This window comes from Carcharodon carcharias, assembly GCF_017639515.1.
Source record: "Carcharodon carcharias isolate sCarCar2 chromosome 35 unlocalized genomic scaffold, sCarCar2.pri SUPER_35_unloc_5, whole genome shotgun sequence".
Taxonomy (NCBI): Eukaryota; Metazoa; Chordata; class Chondrichthyes; order Lamniformes; family Lamnidae; genus Carcharodon; species Carcharodon carcharias.
The window spans coordinates 1,292,047-1,308,589 of record NW_024470721.1 but is presented as its reverse complement, the minus strand read 5'-3'; the positions used below and the strand labels follow the sequence as shown (position 1 = coordinate 1,308,589).

The 16,543-nt window shown below is 58.2% G+C and overlaps 1 protein-coding gene across 2 annotated transcripts in view; it reads right to left on the bottom strand.

Moving 5' to 3' along the window:
* LOC121274257 (neural cell adhesion molecule L1-like) overlaps positions 1-16,543 on the bottom strand; it is a 479,567-nt gene that overhangs the window by 224,078 nt on the left and 238,946 nt on the right. For both annotated transcript variants that reach the window (XM_041181466.1, XM_041181467.1), the window contains exon 10: positions 14,273-14,384. In XM_041181466.1, the coding sequence (XP_041037400.1) occupies positions 14,273-14,384 (112 nt within the window). The remainder of the gene's footprint in view (positions 1-14,272; positions 14,385-16,543) is intronic.

Here is a 16,543-nt window from a genome sequence, read left to right as displayed (position 1 = left end):
ATTGAGCTGTAGAGGGGGTGGGGGTGGGGACACAGAGAGAGCCTGTGTTGGGGTAGCTCTGCATATTGAGCTGTAGAGGGGGTGGGGGGACACAGAGAGAGCCAGTGTTGGGGTAGCTCTGCACATTGAGCCGTAGAGGGGGTGGGTGGACACAGAGAGAGCCAGTGTTGAGGTACCTCTGCACATTGAGCTGAAGAGTGTGTGATGCTGGGACAAAGAGAGAGCCAGTGTTGGGGTAGCTCGGCACATTGAGCTGTAGAGGGGGTGGGGGTGGGGGCACAGAGAGAGCAAGTGTTGGGGTAGCTCTGCACCTTGAGCTGTAGAGGGGGTGGGGGTACAGAGAGAGCCAGTGTTGGGGTAGTTTTGCACATTGAGCTGTAGACGGGGTGGGGGTGGGACACAGAGAGAGCCAGTGTTGGGGTAGCTCTGCACATTGAGCTGTAGAGGGGGTGGGGGTGAGGGCACAGAGAGAGCCAGTGTTGGGGTAGCTCTGCACCTTGAGCTGTAGAGTGGGTGGGGGCACAGAGAGAGTCAGTGTTGGGGTAGCTCTGCACATTGAGCTGTAGAGAAGGTGGGGGAGGGGACACCGAGAGAGCCAGTGTTGGGGTAGCTCTGCACATTGAGCTGTAGAGGGGGTGGGGGTGGGGGCACAGAGAGAGCCTGTGTTGGGGTAGCTCTGAACATTGAGCTGTAGAGGGGGTGGGGGTGGGGGCAAAGAGAGAGCCAGTGCTGGGGTAGCTCTGCAAATTGAGCTGTAGAGGGTGTGTGGGGACACAGAGCCAGTGTTGGAGTAGCTCTGCACATTGAGCTGTAGAGGGGGTGGGTGGACACAGTGAGAGCCAGTGTTGGGGTACCTCTGCACATTGAGCTGAAGAGGGTGTGAGGCTGGGACACAGAGAGAGCCTGTGTTGGGGTAGCTCTGCACATTGAGCTGCAGAGGGGGTGGGAGGGGACACAGAGAGAGCCAGTGTTGGGGTAGCTCTGCACATTGAGCTATAGAGGGGGTGGGAGGGGACACAGAGAGAGCCAGTGTTGGGGTAGCCCGGCACATTGAGCTGTAGAGGGGGTGGGAGGGGACACAGAGAGAGCCAGTGCTGGGGTAGCTCTGCAAATTGAGCTGTAGAGGGTGTGTGGGGACACAGAGAGAGCCAGTGTTGGGGTAGCTCTGCACATTGAGCTGTAGAGGGGGTGGGTGGACACAGAGAGAGCCAGTGTTGGGGTAGCTCTGCACATTGAGCTGTAGAGGGGGTGGGGGTGGGGGTGGGGGTTGGACACAGAGAGAGCCGGTGTTGGGGTAGCTCTGCACATTGAGCTGTAGAGGGTGTGGGGCTGGAACACAGAGAGAGCCAGTGTTGGGGTAGCTCTGCACATTGAGCTGTAGAGAAGGTGTGGGAGGGCACACAGAGAGAGCCAGTGTTGGGGTAGCTCTGCACATTGAGCTGTAGAGGGGGTGGGGGTGGAGGCACAGAGAGAGCCTGTGTTGGGGTAGCTCTGCACCTTGAGCTGTAGAGGGGGTGGGACACAGAGAGAGCCAGTGTTGGGGTAGCTCTGCACATTGAGCTGTAGAGGGTGTGGGGCTGGGACACAGAGAGAGCCAGTGCTGGGGTAGCTCTGCAAGTTGAGCTGTAAAGGGTGTGGGGCTGGGACACAGAGAGAGCCAGTGTTGGGGTAGCTCTGCGCCTTGAGCTGTAGAGGGGGTGGGAGGGGACACAGAAAGAGCCATTGTTGGGGTAGCTCTGCACATTGAGCTGCAGAGGGGGAGGGGGTGGGGGTGGGACACAGAGAGAGCCAGTGTTGGGGTAGCTCTGCACATTGAGCTGCAGAGGGGGAGGGGGTGGGGGCACAGAGAGAGCCTGTGTTGGGGTAGCTCTGCACATTGAGCTGTAGAGGGTGTGTGGGGACACAGAGAGAGCCAGTGTTGGGGTACCTCTGCACATTGAGCTGTAGAGGGAGTGGGTGGACACAGAGAGATCCAGTGTTGGGGTAGCTCTGCACAGTGAGCTGTAGAGGCGGTGGGTGGACACAGAGAGAGCCAGTGTTGAGGTACCTCTGCACATTGAGCTGAAGAGGGTGTGAGGCTGGGACACAGAGAGAGCCAGTGTTGGGGTAGCTCTGCACCTTGAGCTTTGGAGGGGGTGATGGTGGGGGTGGGGGCACAGAGAGAGCCAGAGTTGGGGTAGTTCTGCACATTGAGCTGTAGAGGGGGTGAAAGTGGGACACAGAGAGAGCCAGTGTTGGGGTAGCTCTGCACATTGAGCTGTAGAGAAGGTGGGGGAGAGCACACAGAGAGGGCCAGTGTTGGGGTAGCTCTGCACATTGAGCTGTAGAGGGGGTGGGGGTGGGGACACAGAGAGAGCCTGTGTTGGGGTAGCTCTGCACATTGAGCTGTAGAGGGGGTGGGGGTGGGGGCAAAGAGAGAGCCAGTGTTGGGGTAGCTCTGCAAATTGTGCTGTAGAGGGTGTGTGGGGACACAGAGAGAGCCAGTGTTGGGGTAGCTCTGCACATTGAGCTGTAGAGGGGGTGGGTGGACACAGAGAAAGCCAGTGTTGAGGTACCTCTGCACATTGAGCTGAAGAGTGTGTGAGGCTGGGACACAGAGAGAGCCAGTGTTGGGGTAGCTCGGCACATTGAGCTGTAGAGGGGGTGGGGGGTGGGGGCACAGAGAGAGCAAGTGTTCGGGTAGCTCTGCACCTTGAGCTGTAGAGGGGGTCGGGGTGGGGGTGGGGGCACAGAGAGACCCAGTGTTGGGGTAGTTCTGCACATTGAGCTGTAGACAGGGCGGGGGTGGGACACAGAGAGAGCCAGTGTTGGGGTAGCTCTGCACATTGAGCAGTAGAGGGGGTGGGAGGGGACACAGAGAGAGCCAGTGTTGGGGTAGCTCTGCACCTTGAGCTGTAGAGTGGGTGGGGGCACAGAGAGAGTCAGTGTTGGGGTAGCTCTGCAAATTGAGCTGTAGAGGGTGTGTGGGGACACAGAGAGAGCCAGTGTTGGGGTAGCTCTGCACATTGAGCTGTAGAGGGGGTGGGTGGACACAGTGAGAGCCAGTGTTGGGGTACCTCTGCACATTGAGCTGAAGAGGGTGTGAGGCTGGGACACAGAGAGAGCCTGTGTTGGGGTAGCTCTGCACATTGAGCTGCAGAGGGGGTGGGGGTGGGGACACAGAGAGAGCCAGTGTTGGGGTAGCTCTGCACATTGAGCTGTAGAGGGGGTGGGTGGACACAGAGAGAGCCAGTGTTGGGGTAGCTCTGCACATTGAGCTGTAGAGGGGGTGGGGGTGGGGGTGGGGGCACAGAAAGAGCCAGTGTTGGGGTAGCTCTGCACATTGAGCTGCAGAGGGGGAGGGGGTGGGGGTGGGACACTTAGAGAGCCGGTGTTGGGGTAGCTCTGCACATTGAGCTGTAGAGGGTGTGGGGCTGGGACACAGAGAGAGCCAGTGTTGGGGTAGCTCTGCACATTGAGCTGTAGAGAAGGTGTGGGAGGGCACACAGAGAGAGCCAGTGTTGGGGTAGCTCTGCACATTGAGCTGTAGAGGGGGTGGGGGTGGAGGCACAGAGGGAGCCTGTGTTGGGGTAGCTCTGCACCTTGAGCTGTAGAGGGGGTGGGACACAGAGAGAGCCAGTGTTGGGGTAGCTCTGCACATTGAGCTGTAGAGGGTGTGGGGCTGGGACACAGAGAGAGCCAGTGCTGGGGTAGCTCTGCAAGTTGAGCTGTAAAGGGTGTGGGGCTGGGACACAGAGAGAGCCAGTGTTGGGGTAGCTCTGCGCCTTGAGCTGTAGAGGGGGTGGGAGGGGACACAGAAAGAGTCAGTGTTGGGGTAGCTCTGCACATTGAGCTGCAGAGGGGGAGGGGGTGGGGGTGGGACACAGAGAGAGCCAGTGTTGGGGTAGCTCTGCACATTGAGCTGTAGAGGGGGTGGGGTTGGGGGCACAGAGAGAGCCTGTGTTGGGGTAGCTCTGCACATTGAGCTGTAGAGGGTGTGTGGGGATACAGAGAGAGCCAGTGTTGGGGTAGCTCTGCACATTGAGATGTAGAGGGAGTGGGTGGACACAGAGAGAGCCAGTGTTGGGGTACCTCTGCACATTGAGCTGTAGAGGGGGTGGGTGGACACAGAGAGAGCCAGTGTTGGGGTAGCTCTGCACATTGAGCTGAAGAGGGTGTGAGGCTGGGACACAGAGAGAGCCAGTGTTGAGGTACCTCTGCACCTTGAGCTTTGGAGGGGGTGATGGTGGGGGTGGGGGCACAGAGAGAGCCAGAGTTGGGGTAGTTCTGCACATTGAGCTGTAGAGGGGGTGAAAGTGGGACACAGAGAGAGCCAGTGTTGGGGTAGCTCTGCACATTGAGCTGTAGAGAAGGTGGGGGAGGGCACACAGAGAGAGCCAGTGTTGGGGTAGCTCTGCACATTGAGCTGTAGAGGGGGTGGGGGTGGGGACACAGAGAGAGCCTGTGTTGGGGTAGCTCTGCACATTGAGCTGTAGAGGGGGTGGGGGTGGGGGCAAAGAGAGAGCCAGTGTTGGGGTAGCTCTGCAAATTGTGCTGTAGAGGGTGTGTGGGGACACAGAGAGAGCCAGTGTTGGGGTAGCTCTGCACATTGAGCTGTAGAGGGGGTGGGTGGACACAGAGAAAGCCAGTGTTGAGGTACCTCTGCACATTGAGCTGAAGAGTGTGTGAGGCTGGGACACAGAGAGAGCCAGTGTTGGGGTAGCTCGGCACATTGAGCTGTAGAGGGGGTGGGGGTGGGGGCACAGAGAGAGCAAGTGTTCGGGTAGCTCTGCACCTTGAGCTGTAGAGGGGGTCGGGGTGGGGGTGGGGGCACAGAGAGACCCAGTGTTGGGGTAGTTCTGCACATTGAGCTGTAGACAGGGCGGGGGTGGGACACAGAGAGAGCCAGTGTTGGGGTAGCTCTGCACATTGAGCGGTAGAGGGGGTGGGAGGGGACACAGAGAGAGCCAGTGTTGGGGTAGCTCTGCACCTTGAGCTGTAGAGTGGGTGGGGGCACAGAGAGAATCAGTGTTGGGGTAGCTCTGCAAATTGAGCTGTAGAGGGTGTGTGGGGACACAGAGAGAGCCAGTGTTGGGGTAGCTCTGCACATTGAGCAGTAGAGGGGGTGAGTGGACACAGAGAGAGCCAGTGTTGAGGTACCTCTGCACATTGAGCTGAAGAGTGTGTGAGGCTGGGACACAGAGAGAGCCAGTGTTGGGGTAGCTCGGCACATTGAGCTGTAGAGGGGGTGGGGGTGGGGACACAGAGAGAGCAAGTGTTGGGGTAGCTCTGCACCTTGAGCTGTAGATGGGGGTGGGGGTACAGAGAGAGCCAGTGTTGGGGTAGTTTTGCACATTGAGCTGTAGACGGGGTGGGGGTGGGACACAGAGAGAGCCAGTGTTGGGGTAGCTCTGCACATTGAGCTATAGAGGGGGTGGGGGTGGGACATAGAGAGATCCAGTGTTGGGGTAGCTCTGCACATTGAGCTGTAGAGGGAGTGGGTGGACACAGAGAGAGCCAGTGTTGGGGTACCTCTGCACATTGAGCTGAAGAGGGTGTGAGGCTGGGACACAGAGAGAGCCAGTGTTGGGGTAGCTCTGCACCTTGAGCTTTAGAGGGTGTGGGGGGGGGGGGTGGGGGCACAGAGAGAGCCAGTGTTGGGGTAGTTCTGCACATTGAGCTGTAGAGGGGGTGGGGGTGGGACACAGAGAGAGCCAGTGTTGGGGTAGCTCTGCACATTGAGCTATAGAGGGGGTGGGGGTGGGACATAGAGAAGCCAGTGTTGGGGTAGCTCTGCACGTTGAGGTATAGAGTGGGTGGGGGCACAGAGAGAGTCAGTGTTGGGGTAGCTCTGTACATTGAGCTGTAGAGAAGGTGGGGGAGGGGACACAGAGAGAGCCAGTGTTGGGGTAGATCTGCACATTGAGCAGTAGAGGGGGTGAGTGGACACAGAGAGAGCCAGTGTTGGGGGACCTCTGCACATTGAGCTGAAGAGGGTGTGAGGCTGGGACACAGAGAGAGCCAGTGTTGGGGTAGCTCTGCACATTGAGCAGCAGAGGGGGTGGGGGTGGGGGCACAGAGAGAGCCAGTGTTGGGGTAGCCCGGCAGATTGAGCTGTAGAGGGGGTGGGAGGGGACACAGAGAGAGCCAGTGTTGGGGTAGCTCTGCACCTTGAGCTGTAGAGGGGGTGGGGGTGGGGGTGGGGGCACAGGGAGAGCCAGTGTTGGGGTAGCTCTGCACATTGAGCTGTAGAGGGGGTGGGGGTGGGACACAGAGAGATCCAGTGTTGGGGTAGCTCTGCACATTGAGATGTAGAGGGGGTGGGGGTGGGGGCACAGAGAGAGCCAGTGTTGGGGTAGCTCTGCACATTGAGCTGTAGAGGGTGTGTGGGGACACAGAGAGAGCCAGTGTTGGGGTAGCTCTGCACATTGAGCTGTAGAGGGGGTGGGGGTGGGATAACAGAAAGATCCAGTGTTGGGGTAGCTCTGCACATTGAGATGTAGACAAGGTGGGGGAGGGCACACAGAGAGAGCCAGTGTTGGGGTAGCTCTGCACATTGAGCTGTAGAGGGGGTGGGGGTGGGGGCACAGAGAGAGCCTGTTTTCGGGTAGCTCTGCACATTGAGCTGTAGAGGGGGTGCGGGAGGGGGCAAAGAGAGAGCCAATGTTGGGGTAGCTCTGCAAATTGAGCTGTAGAGGGTGTATGGGGACACAGAGAGAGCCAGTGTTGGGGATGCTCTGCACATTGAGCTGTAGAGGGGGTGGGTAGACATAGAGAGAGCCAGTGTTGAGGTAGCTCTGCACCTTGTGCTGTAGAGGGGGTGGGGGTGGGGGTGGGGGCACACAGAGAGCCAGTGTTGGGGTAGTTCTGCACTTTGAGCTGTAGACGGGGTTGGGGTGGGACACAGAGAGAGCCAGTGTTGGGGTAGTTCTGCACATTGAGCTATAGAGGGGGTGGGGGTGGGAAATAGAGAGCCAGTGTTTGGGTAGCTCTGCACATTGAGCTATAGAGGGGGTGGGTGTGGGACATAAAGAGTGCCAGTGTTGGGGTAGCTCTGCACATTGAGCGGTACAGGGGGTGGGAGGGGACACAGAGAGAGCCCGTGTTGGGGTAGCTCTGCACATTGAGCTGCAGAGGGGGTGGGGGTGGGGGCACAAGAAGAGCCAGTGTTGGGGTAGCTCTGCACCTTGAGCTGTAGAGTGGGTAGGGACACAGAGAGCGTCAGTGTTGGGGTAGCTCTGCACATTGAGCTGTAGAGAAGGTGGGGGAGGGGACACAGAGAGAGCCAGTGTTGGGGTAGCTCTGCACATTGAGCTGTAGAGGGGGTGGGGGTGGGGGCACAGAGAGAGCCTGTGTTGGGGTAGCTCTGCACATTGAGCTGTAGAGGGCGTGGGTGGACACAGAGAGAGCCAGTGTTGGGGTAGCTCTGCACATTGAGCTGAAGAGGGGGTGGGGGTGGGGGCACAGAGAGAGCCAGTGTTGGGGTAGCTCTGCACCTTGAGCTGTAGAGGGGGTGGGGGTGGGATAACAGAGAGATCCAGTGTTGGGGTAGCTCTGCACATTGAGCTGTAGAGGGGGTGGGCGTGGGGGCACAGAGAGAGCCAGTGTTAGGGTAGCTCTGCACATTGAGCTGTAGAGGGGGTGGGGGTGGGGGCACAGAGAGAGCCAGTGTTGGGGTAGCTCTGCACATTGAGCTGTAGAGGGTGTGGGGCTGGGACACAGAGAGAGCCAGTGTTGGGTTAGCTCTGCACCTTGAGCTGTAGAGGGGGTGGGAGGGGACACAGAGAGAGCCAGTGTTGGGGTAGGTCTGCACAATGAGCTGTAGAAGGGGTGGGGCAGGGACACAGAGAGAGCCAGTGTTGGGGTAGCTCTGCACATTGAGCTGTAGAGGGTGTGGGGCTGGGACACAGAGAGAGCCAGTGTTGGGGTAGCTCTGCACATTGAGCTGTAGAGAAGGTGTGGGAGGGCACACAGAGAGAGCCAGTGTTGGGGTAGCTCTGCACATTGAGCTGTAGAGGGGGTGGGGGTGGAGGCACAGAGGGAGCCTGTGTTGGGGTAGCTCTGCACATTGAGCTGTAGAGGGGGTGGGACACAGAGAGAGCCAGTGTTGGGGTAGCTCTGCACATTGAGCTGTAGAGGGTGTGGGGCTGGGACACAGAGAGAGCCAGTGCTGGGGTAGCTCTGCAAGTTGAGCTGTAAAGGGTGTGGGGCTGGGACACAGAGAGAGCCAGTGTTGGGGTAGCTCTGCGCCTTGAGCTGTAGAGGGGGTGGGAGGGGACACAGAAAGAGTCAGTGTTGGGGTAGCTCTGCACATTGAGCTGCAGAGGGGGAGGGGGTGGGGGTGGGACACAGAGAGAGCCAGTGTTGGGGTAGCTCTGCACATTGAGCTGTAGAGGGGGTGGGGTTGGGGGCACAGAGAGAGCCTGTGTTGGGGTAGCTCTGCACATTGAGCTGTAGAGGGTGTGTGGGGATACAGAGAGAGCCAGTGTTGGGGTAGCTCTGCACATTGAGATGTAGAGGGAGTGGGTGGACACAGAGAGAGCCAGTGTTGGGGTACCTCTGCACATTGAGCTGTAGAGGGGGTGGGTGGACACAGAGAGAGCCAGTGTTGGGGTAGCTCTGCACATTGAGCTGAAGAGGGTGTGAGGCTGGGACACAGAGAGAGCCAGTGTTGAGGTACCTCTGCACCTTGAGCTTTGGAGGGGGTGATGGTGGGGGTGGGGGCACAGAGAGAGCCAGAGTTGGGGTAGTTCTGCACATTGAGCTGTAGAGGGGGTGAAAGTGGGACACAGAGAGAGCCAGTGTTGGGGTAGCTCTGCACATTGAGCTGTAGAGAAGGTGGGGGAGGGCACACAGAGAGAGCCAGTGTTGGGGTAGCTCTGCACATTGAGCTGTAGAGGGGGTGGGGGTGGGGACACAGAGAGAGCCTGTGTTGGGGTAGCTCTGCACATTGAGCTGTAGAGGGGGTGGGGGTGGGGGCAAAGAGAGAGCCAGTGTTGGGGTAGCTCTGCAAATTGTGCTGTAGAGGGTGTGTGGGGACACAGAGAGAGCCAGTGTTGGGGTAGCTCTGCACATTGAGCTGTAGAGGGGGTGGGTGGACACAGAGAAAGCCAGTGTTGAGGTACCTCTGCACATTGAGCTGAAGAGTGTGTGAGGCTGGGACACAGAGAGAGCCAGTGTTGGGGTAGCTCGGCACATTGAGCTGTAGAGGGGGTGGGGGTGGGGGCACAGAGAGATCAAGTGTTCGGGTAGCTCTGCACCTTGAGCTGTAGAGGGGGTCGGGGTGGGGGTGGGGGCACAGAGAGACCCAGTGTTGGGGTAGTTCTGCACATTGAGCTGTAGACAGGGCGGGGGTGGGACACAGAGAGAGCCAGTGTTGGGGTAGCTCTGCACATTGAGCGGTAGAGGGGGTGGGAGGGGACACAGAGAGAGCCAGTGTTGGGGTAGCTCTGCACCTTGAGCTGTAGAGTGGGTGGGGGCACAGAGAGAGTCAGTGTTGGGGTAGCTCTGCAAATTGAGCTGTAGAGGGTGTGTGGGGACACAGAGAGAGCCAGTGTTGGGGTAGCTCTGCACATTGAGCAGTAGAGGGGGTGAGTGGACACAGAGAGAGCCAGTGTTGAGGTACCTCTGCACATTGAGCTGAAGAGTGTGTGAGGCTGGGACACAGAGAGAGCCAGTGTTGGGGTAGCTCGGCACATTGAGCTGTAGAGGGGGTGGGGGTGGGGACACAGAGAGAGCAAGTGTTGGGGTAGCTCTGCACCTTGAGCTGTAGATGGGGTGGGGGTACAGAGAGAGCCAGTGTTGGGGTAGTTTTGCACATTGAGCTGTAGACGGGGTGGGGGTGGGACACAGAGAGAGCCAGTGTTGGGGTAGCTCTGCACATTGAGCTATAGAGGGGGTGGGGGTGGGACATAGAGAGATCCAGTGTTGGGGTAGCTCTGCACATTGAGCTGTAGAGGGAGTGGGTGGACACAGAGAGAGCCAGTGTTGGGGTACCTCTGCACATTGAGCTGAAGAGGGTGTGAGGCTGGGACACAGAGAGAGCCAGTGTTGGGGTAGCTCTGCACCTTGAGCTTTAGAGGGTGTGGGGGTGGGGGTGGGGGCACAGAGAGAGCCAGTGTTGGGGTAGTTCTGCACATTGAGCTGTAGAGGGGGTGGGGGTGGGACACAGAGAGAGCCAGTGTTGGGGTAGCTCTGCACATTGAGCTATAGAGGGGGTGGGGGTGGGACATAGAGAAGCCAGTGTTGGGGTAGCTCTGCACGTTGAGCTATAGAGTGGGTGGGGGCACAGAGAGAGTCAGTGTTGGGGTAGCTCTGTACATTGAGCTGTAGAGAAGGTGGGGGAGGGGACACAGAGAGAGCCAGTGTTGGGGTAGATCTGCACATTGAGCAGTAGAGGGGGTGAGTGGACACAGAGAGAGCCAGTGTTGGGGGACCTCTGCACATTGAGCTGAAGAGGGTGTGAGGCTGGGACACAGAGAGAGCCAGTGTTGGGGTAGCTCTGCACATTGAGCAGCAGAGGGGGTGGGGGTGGGGGCACAGAGAGAGCCAGTGTTGGGGTAGCCCGGCAGATTGAGCTGTAGAGGGGGTGGGAGGGGACACAGAGAGAGCCAGTGTTGGGGTAGCTCTGCACCTTGAGCTGTAGAGGGGGTGGGGGTGGGGGTGGGGGCACAGGGAGAGCCAGTGTTGGGGTAGCTCTGCACATTGAGCTGTAGAGGGGGTGGGGGTGGGACACAGAGAGATCCAGTGTTGGGGTAGCTCTGCACATTGAGATGTAGAGGGGGTGGGGGTGGGGGCACAGAGAGAGCCAGTGTTGGGGTAGCTCTGCACATTGAGCTGTAGAGGGTGTGTGGGGACACAGAGAGAGCCAGTGTTGGGGTAGCTCTGCACATTGAGCTGTAGAGGGGGTGGGGGTGGGATAACAGAAAGATCCAGTGTTGGGGTAGCTCTGCACATTGAGATGTAGACAAGGTGGGGGAGGGCACACAGAGAGAGCCAGTGTTGGGGTAGCTCTGCACATTGAGCTGTAGAGGGGGTGGGTGTGGGGGCACAGAGAGAGCCTGTTTTGGGGTAGCTCTGCACATTGAGCTGTAGAGGGGGTGCGGGAGGGGGCAAAGAGAGAGCCAATGTTGGGGTAGCTCTGCAAATTGAGCTGTAGAGGGTGTATGGGGACACAGAGAGAGCCAGTGTTGGGGATGCTCTGCACATTGAGCTGTAGAGGGGGTGGGTAGACATAGAGAGAGCCAGTGTTGAGGTAGCTCTGCACCTTGTGCTGTAGAGGGGGTGGGGGTGGGGGTGGGGGCACACAGAGAGCCAGTGTTGGGGTAGTTCTGCACTTTGAGCTGTAGACGGGGTTGGGGTGGGACACAGAGAGAGCCAGTGTTGGGGTAGTTCTGCACATTGAGCTATAGAGGGGGTGGGGGTGGGAAATAGAGAGCCAGTGTTTGGGTAGCTCTGCACATTGAGCTATAGAGGGGGTGGGTGTGGGACATAGAGAGTGCCAGTGTTGGGGTAGCTCTGCACATTGAGCGGTACAGGGGGTGGGAGGGGACACAGAGAGAGCCCGTGTTGGGGTAGCTCTGCACATTGAGCTGCAGAGGGGGTGGGGGTGGGGGCACAAGAAGAGCCAGTGTTGGGGTAGCTCTGCACCTTGAGCTGTAGAGTGGGTAGGGACACAGAGAGCGTCAGTGTTGGGGTAGCTCTGCACATTGAGCTGTAGAGAAGGTGGGGGAGGGGACACAGAGAGAGCCAGTGTTGGGGTAGCTCTGCACATTGAGCTGTAGAGAAGGTGGGGGAGGGGGCACAGAGAGAGCCTGTGTTGGGGTAGCTCTGCACATTGAGCTGTAGAGGGCGTGGGTGGACACAGAGAGAGCCAGTGTTGGGGTAGCTCTGCACATTGAGCTGAAGAGGGGGTGGGGGTGGGGGCACAGAGAGAGCCAGTGTTGGGGTAGCTCTGCACCTTGAGCTGTAGAGGGGGTGGGGGTGGGATAACAGAGAGATCCAGTGTTGGGGTAGCTCTGCACATTGAGCTGTAGAGGGGGTGGGCGTGGGGGCACAGAGAGAGCCAGTGTTAGGGTAGCTCTGCACATTGAGCTGTAGAGGGGGTGGGGGTGGGGGCACAGAGAGAGCCAGTGTTGGGGTAGCTCTGCACATTGAGCTGTAGAGGGTGTGGGGCTGGGACACAGAGAGAGCCAGTGTTGGGTTAGCTCTGAACATTGAGCTGTAGAGGGGGTGGGGGTGGGGCCACAGAGAGAGCCAGTGTTGGGGTAGCTCTGCACCTTGAGCTGTAGAGGGGGTGGGAGGGGACACAGAGAGAGCCAGTGTTGGGGTAGGTCTGCACAATGAGCTGTAGAAGGGGTGGGGCAGGGACACAGAGAGAGCCAGTGTTGGGGTAGCTCTGCACATTGAGCTGTAGAGGGGGTGGGGGTGGGGGCACAGAGAGAGACAGTGTTGGGGTAGCTCTGCACATTGAGCTGTAGAGGGGGTGGGGGTGGGGGCACAGAGAGAGCCAGTGTTGGGGTAGCTCTGCAACTTGAGCTGTAGATGGGGTGGAACACAGAGAGAGCCAGTGTTGGGGAAGCTCTGCACATTCAGCTGTAGTGGGTGAGGGGCTGGGACACAGAGAGAGCCAGTGTTGGGGTAGCTCTGCACATTGAGCTGTAGAGGGGGTGGGAGGCGGCACAGAGAGAGCCAGTGTTGGGGTAGCTCTGCGCCTTGAGCTGTAGAGGGGGTGGGAGGGGACACAGAGCTAGCCAGTGTTGGGTTAGCCCGGCACATTGAGCTGTAGAGGGGGTGGGAGGGGAGACAGAAAGAGCCATGCTGGGGTAGCTCTGCACATTGAGCTGTAGAGGGGGAGGGGGTGGGGGAGGGACACAGAGAGAGCCGGTGTTGGGGTAGCTCTGCACATTCAGCAGTAGAGGGTGTGTGGGGAACGTAGAGAGCCAGTGTTGGGGTAGCTCTGCACATTGAGATGTAGAGTGGGTGGGGGTGGGACACACAGAGAGCTAGTGTTGGGGTAGCTTTGCGCCTTGAGCTGTAGAGGGGGTGAGAGGGGACACAGAGAGAGCCAGTGTTGGGGTAGCCCGGCACATTGAGCTGTAGAGGGGGTGGGGGTTGGGGCAAAGAGAGAGCCAGTGTTGGCGTAGCTCTGCAAATTGAGCTGCAGAGCGTGTGTGGGGACACAGAGAGAGCCAGTGTTGGGGTAGCTCTGCACATTGAGCTGTAGAGGGGGTGGGGCTGGGACACAGAGAGAGCCAGTGTTGGGGTACCTCTGCATATTGAGCTGAAGAGGGTGTGAGGCTGGGACACAGAGAGAGCCAGTGTTGGGGTACCTCTGCATATTGAGCTGAAGAGGGTGTGAGGCTGGGACACAGAGAGAGCCAGTGATGGGGTAGCTCTGCACATTGAGATGTAGAGGGTGTGTGGGGACACAGAGAGAGCCAGTGTTGGAGTAGCTCTGCACATTGAGATGTAGTGGGTGTGGGAGGGGACACAGAGAGCCAGTGTTGGGGTAGCTCTGGACATTGAGCTGTAGAGTGAGTGGGGGTGGGACACAGAGAGAGCCAGTGTAGGGGTAACTCTGCACATTGAGCTGTAGAGGGGGTGGGTGGACGCAAAGAGAGAGCTGGTGTTGGGTTAGATCTGCACATTGGGCTGTAGAGGGGGTGGGTGGACACAGAGAGAGAGCCAGTGTTGGGGTAGCTCTGCACATTGAGCTGTAGAGGGTGTGTGGGGACACAGAGAGAGCCGGTGTTGGGGTAGCTCTGCACATTGAGTTGTAGAGGCGGTGTGGGGACAGAGAGAGCCAGTGTTGGGGTAGCTCTGCACATTGAGCTGTAGAGGGTGTGTGGGGACACAGAGTGAGCCAGTGTTGGGGTAGCTCTGCATATTGAGCTATAGAGGGGATGGGGGTGGGACATAGAGAGAGCCAGTGTTGGGGTAGCTCTGCACATTGAGCTGTAGATGGGGTGGGAGGGGACATAGAGAGAGCCGGTGTTGGGGTAGCTCTGCACATTGAGCTGTAGAGGGGGTGGGTGGACACAGAGAGAGCCAGTGTTGGGGTAGCTCTGCACATTGAGCTGTAGATTTGCTTTATGTTAGATTTGCTTTATGTTGTATGTGTAGAATATTCCCTGCCCATTGACATCAGAACCCAATACCCACACAGCCAGTACCTCGATCTAGCAGACTGTGGTAGAAAGCTTCAGGGCCATGTTTAAGGAGTGAGAGGCCAGTGGTTAACCTCACACGGAATGAACACAGTGACAAAGCCATCCCTCAGCGCAATACTTACCACTGGATTGTCGGGGTTGGAGAACCAAAGGCTCTGCAATAGAGGAACGCAGTCTGTCTCTCCACTATGGCATACTCCTTGTCCGGAGGAGTCAGGATCTGCGCAGGTAACTCTGGAAACACACAGAGGGGACACATACGATTCAGGGTGGCTATTACACAGCATCAGGTGAATCCTATTGCAAACAAACAGCCAGAGAGCCTAAAGGGCAGGATGAAATCAACCTCCTCTTACACACTGGGCTGTGTGTTACACACAGAATGGGGACACAGTCCCGGGGTAACGGACGGAGAGTGAGACAGTCTCTGGTGAATGGACAGGGAGTAAGACAGTCTCTGGGGAATGGACGGAGAGTGAGACAGTCTCTGGGGAATGGACAGAGAGTAAGACAGTCTCTGGGGAAGGGGCGGGGAGTGAGACAGTCTCAGGGGAAGGGACGGGGAGTGAGACAGTCTCTGGGGAATGGACAGGGAGTGAGACAGTCTCTGGGGAATGGACAGGGAGTGAGACAGTCTCTGGGGAATGGACAGGGAGTGAGACAGTCTCTGGGGAATGGACAGGGAGTGAGACAGTCTCAGGGGAATGGACGGAGAGTGAGACAATCTCTGGGGAACAGACAGGGAGTGAGACAGTCTCTGGGGAATGGACAGAGAGTGAGACAGTCTCTGGGGAATGGACAGGGAACGAGACAGTCTCTGGGGAATGGACAGGGAGTGAGACAGTCTCTGGGGAATGGACAGGGAGTGACGGAGTCTCTGGGGAATGGACAGGGAGTGACAGTGTCTCTGGGGAATGGACGGGGAGTGAGACAGTCTCTGGGAAATGAACAGGGAGTGATGGAGACTCTGGGGAATGGACGGAGAGTGAGACAGTCTCTGGGGAATGGACGGAGAGTGAGACAGTCTCTGGGGAATGGACAGGGAGTGAGACAGTCTCTGGGGAATGGACAGGGAGTGACAGTGTCTCTGGGGAATGGACGGGGAGTGAGACAGTCTCTGGGAAATGAACAGGGAGTGATGGAGACTCTGGGGAATGGACGGAGAGTGAGACAGTCTCTGGGGAATGGACGGAGAGTGAGACAGTCTCTGGGGAATGGACAGGGAGTGAGACAGTCTCTGGGGAATGGACAGGGAGTCAGACAGTCTCTGGGGAATGGAAAGGGAGTGAGACAGTCTCTGGGGTATGGACAGGGAGTGAGACAGTCTCTGGGGAATGGACAGGGTGTGACGGAGTCTCTGGGGAATGGACGGAGAGTGAGACAGTCTCTGGGGAATGGACAGGGAGTGAGACAATCTCTGGGGAATGGACAGAGTGTGAGACAGTCACTGGGGAATGGACAGGGAGTGAGACAGTTTCTGGGGAATGGACAGGGAGTGAGACAGTCTCTGGGGAATGGACAGGGAGTGAGACAGTCTCTGGGGAACGGACGGAGAGTGAGACAGTCTCTGGGGAATGGACGGAGAGTGAGACAGTCTCTGGGGAATGGACAGGGAGTGAGACAGTCTCTGGGGAATGGACGGAGAGTGAGACAGTCTCTGGGGAATGGACGGAGAGTGAGACAGTCTCTGGGGAATGGACAGGGAGTGAGACAGTCTCTGGGGAATGGACAGGGAGTGAGACAGTCTCTGGGGAATGGACGGAGAGTGAGACAGTCTCTCGTATGGACGGAGAGTGAGATAGTCTCTGGGGAATGGACAGGGAGTGACGGAGTCTCTGGGGAATGTATAGGGAGTGCGACAGTCTCTGGGGAATGGACAGGGAGTGAGACAATCTCTGGGGAATGGACAGGGAGTGAGACTGTCTCTGGGGAATGGACAGGGCGTGAGACAGTCTCTGGGGAATGGACAGGGAGTGACAGTGTCTCTGGGGAATGGACAGGGAGTGAGATAGTCTCTGGGGAATGGACGGAGAGTGAGACAGTCTCTGGGGAATGGACAGGGAGTGAGATAGTCTCTGGGGAATGGACGGAGAGTGAGACAGTCTCTGGGGAATGGACGGATTTGAGACAGTCTCTGGGGAATGGACAGGGAGTGAGACAGTCTCTGGGGAATGGACAGGGAGTGAGACAGTCTCTGGGGAATGGACGGAGAGTGAGAAAGTCTCTGGGGTATGGACAGAGAGTGAGGGAGTCTCTGGGGAATGGACAGAGAGTGAGACAGTCTCTGGGGAATGGACAGGGAGTGAGACAGTCTCTGAGGAATGGACAGGGAGTGAGACAGTCTCTGAGGAATGGACAGGGAGTGAGACAGTCTCTGGGGAATGGACAGATGA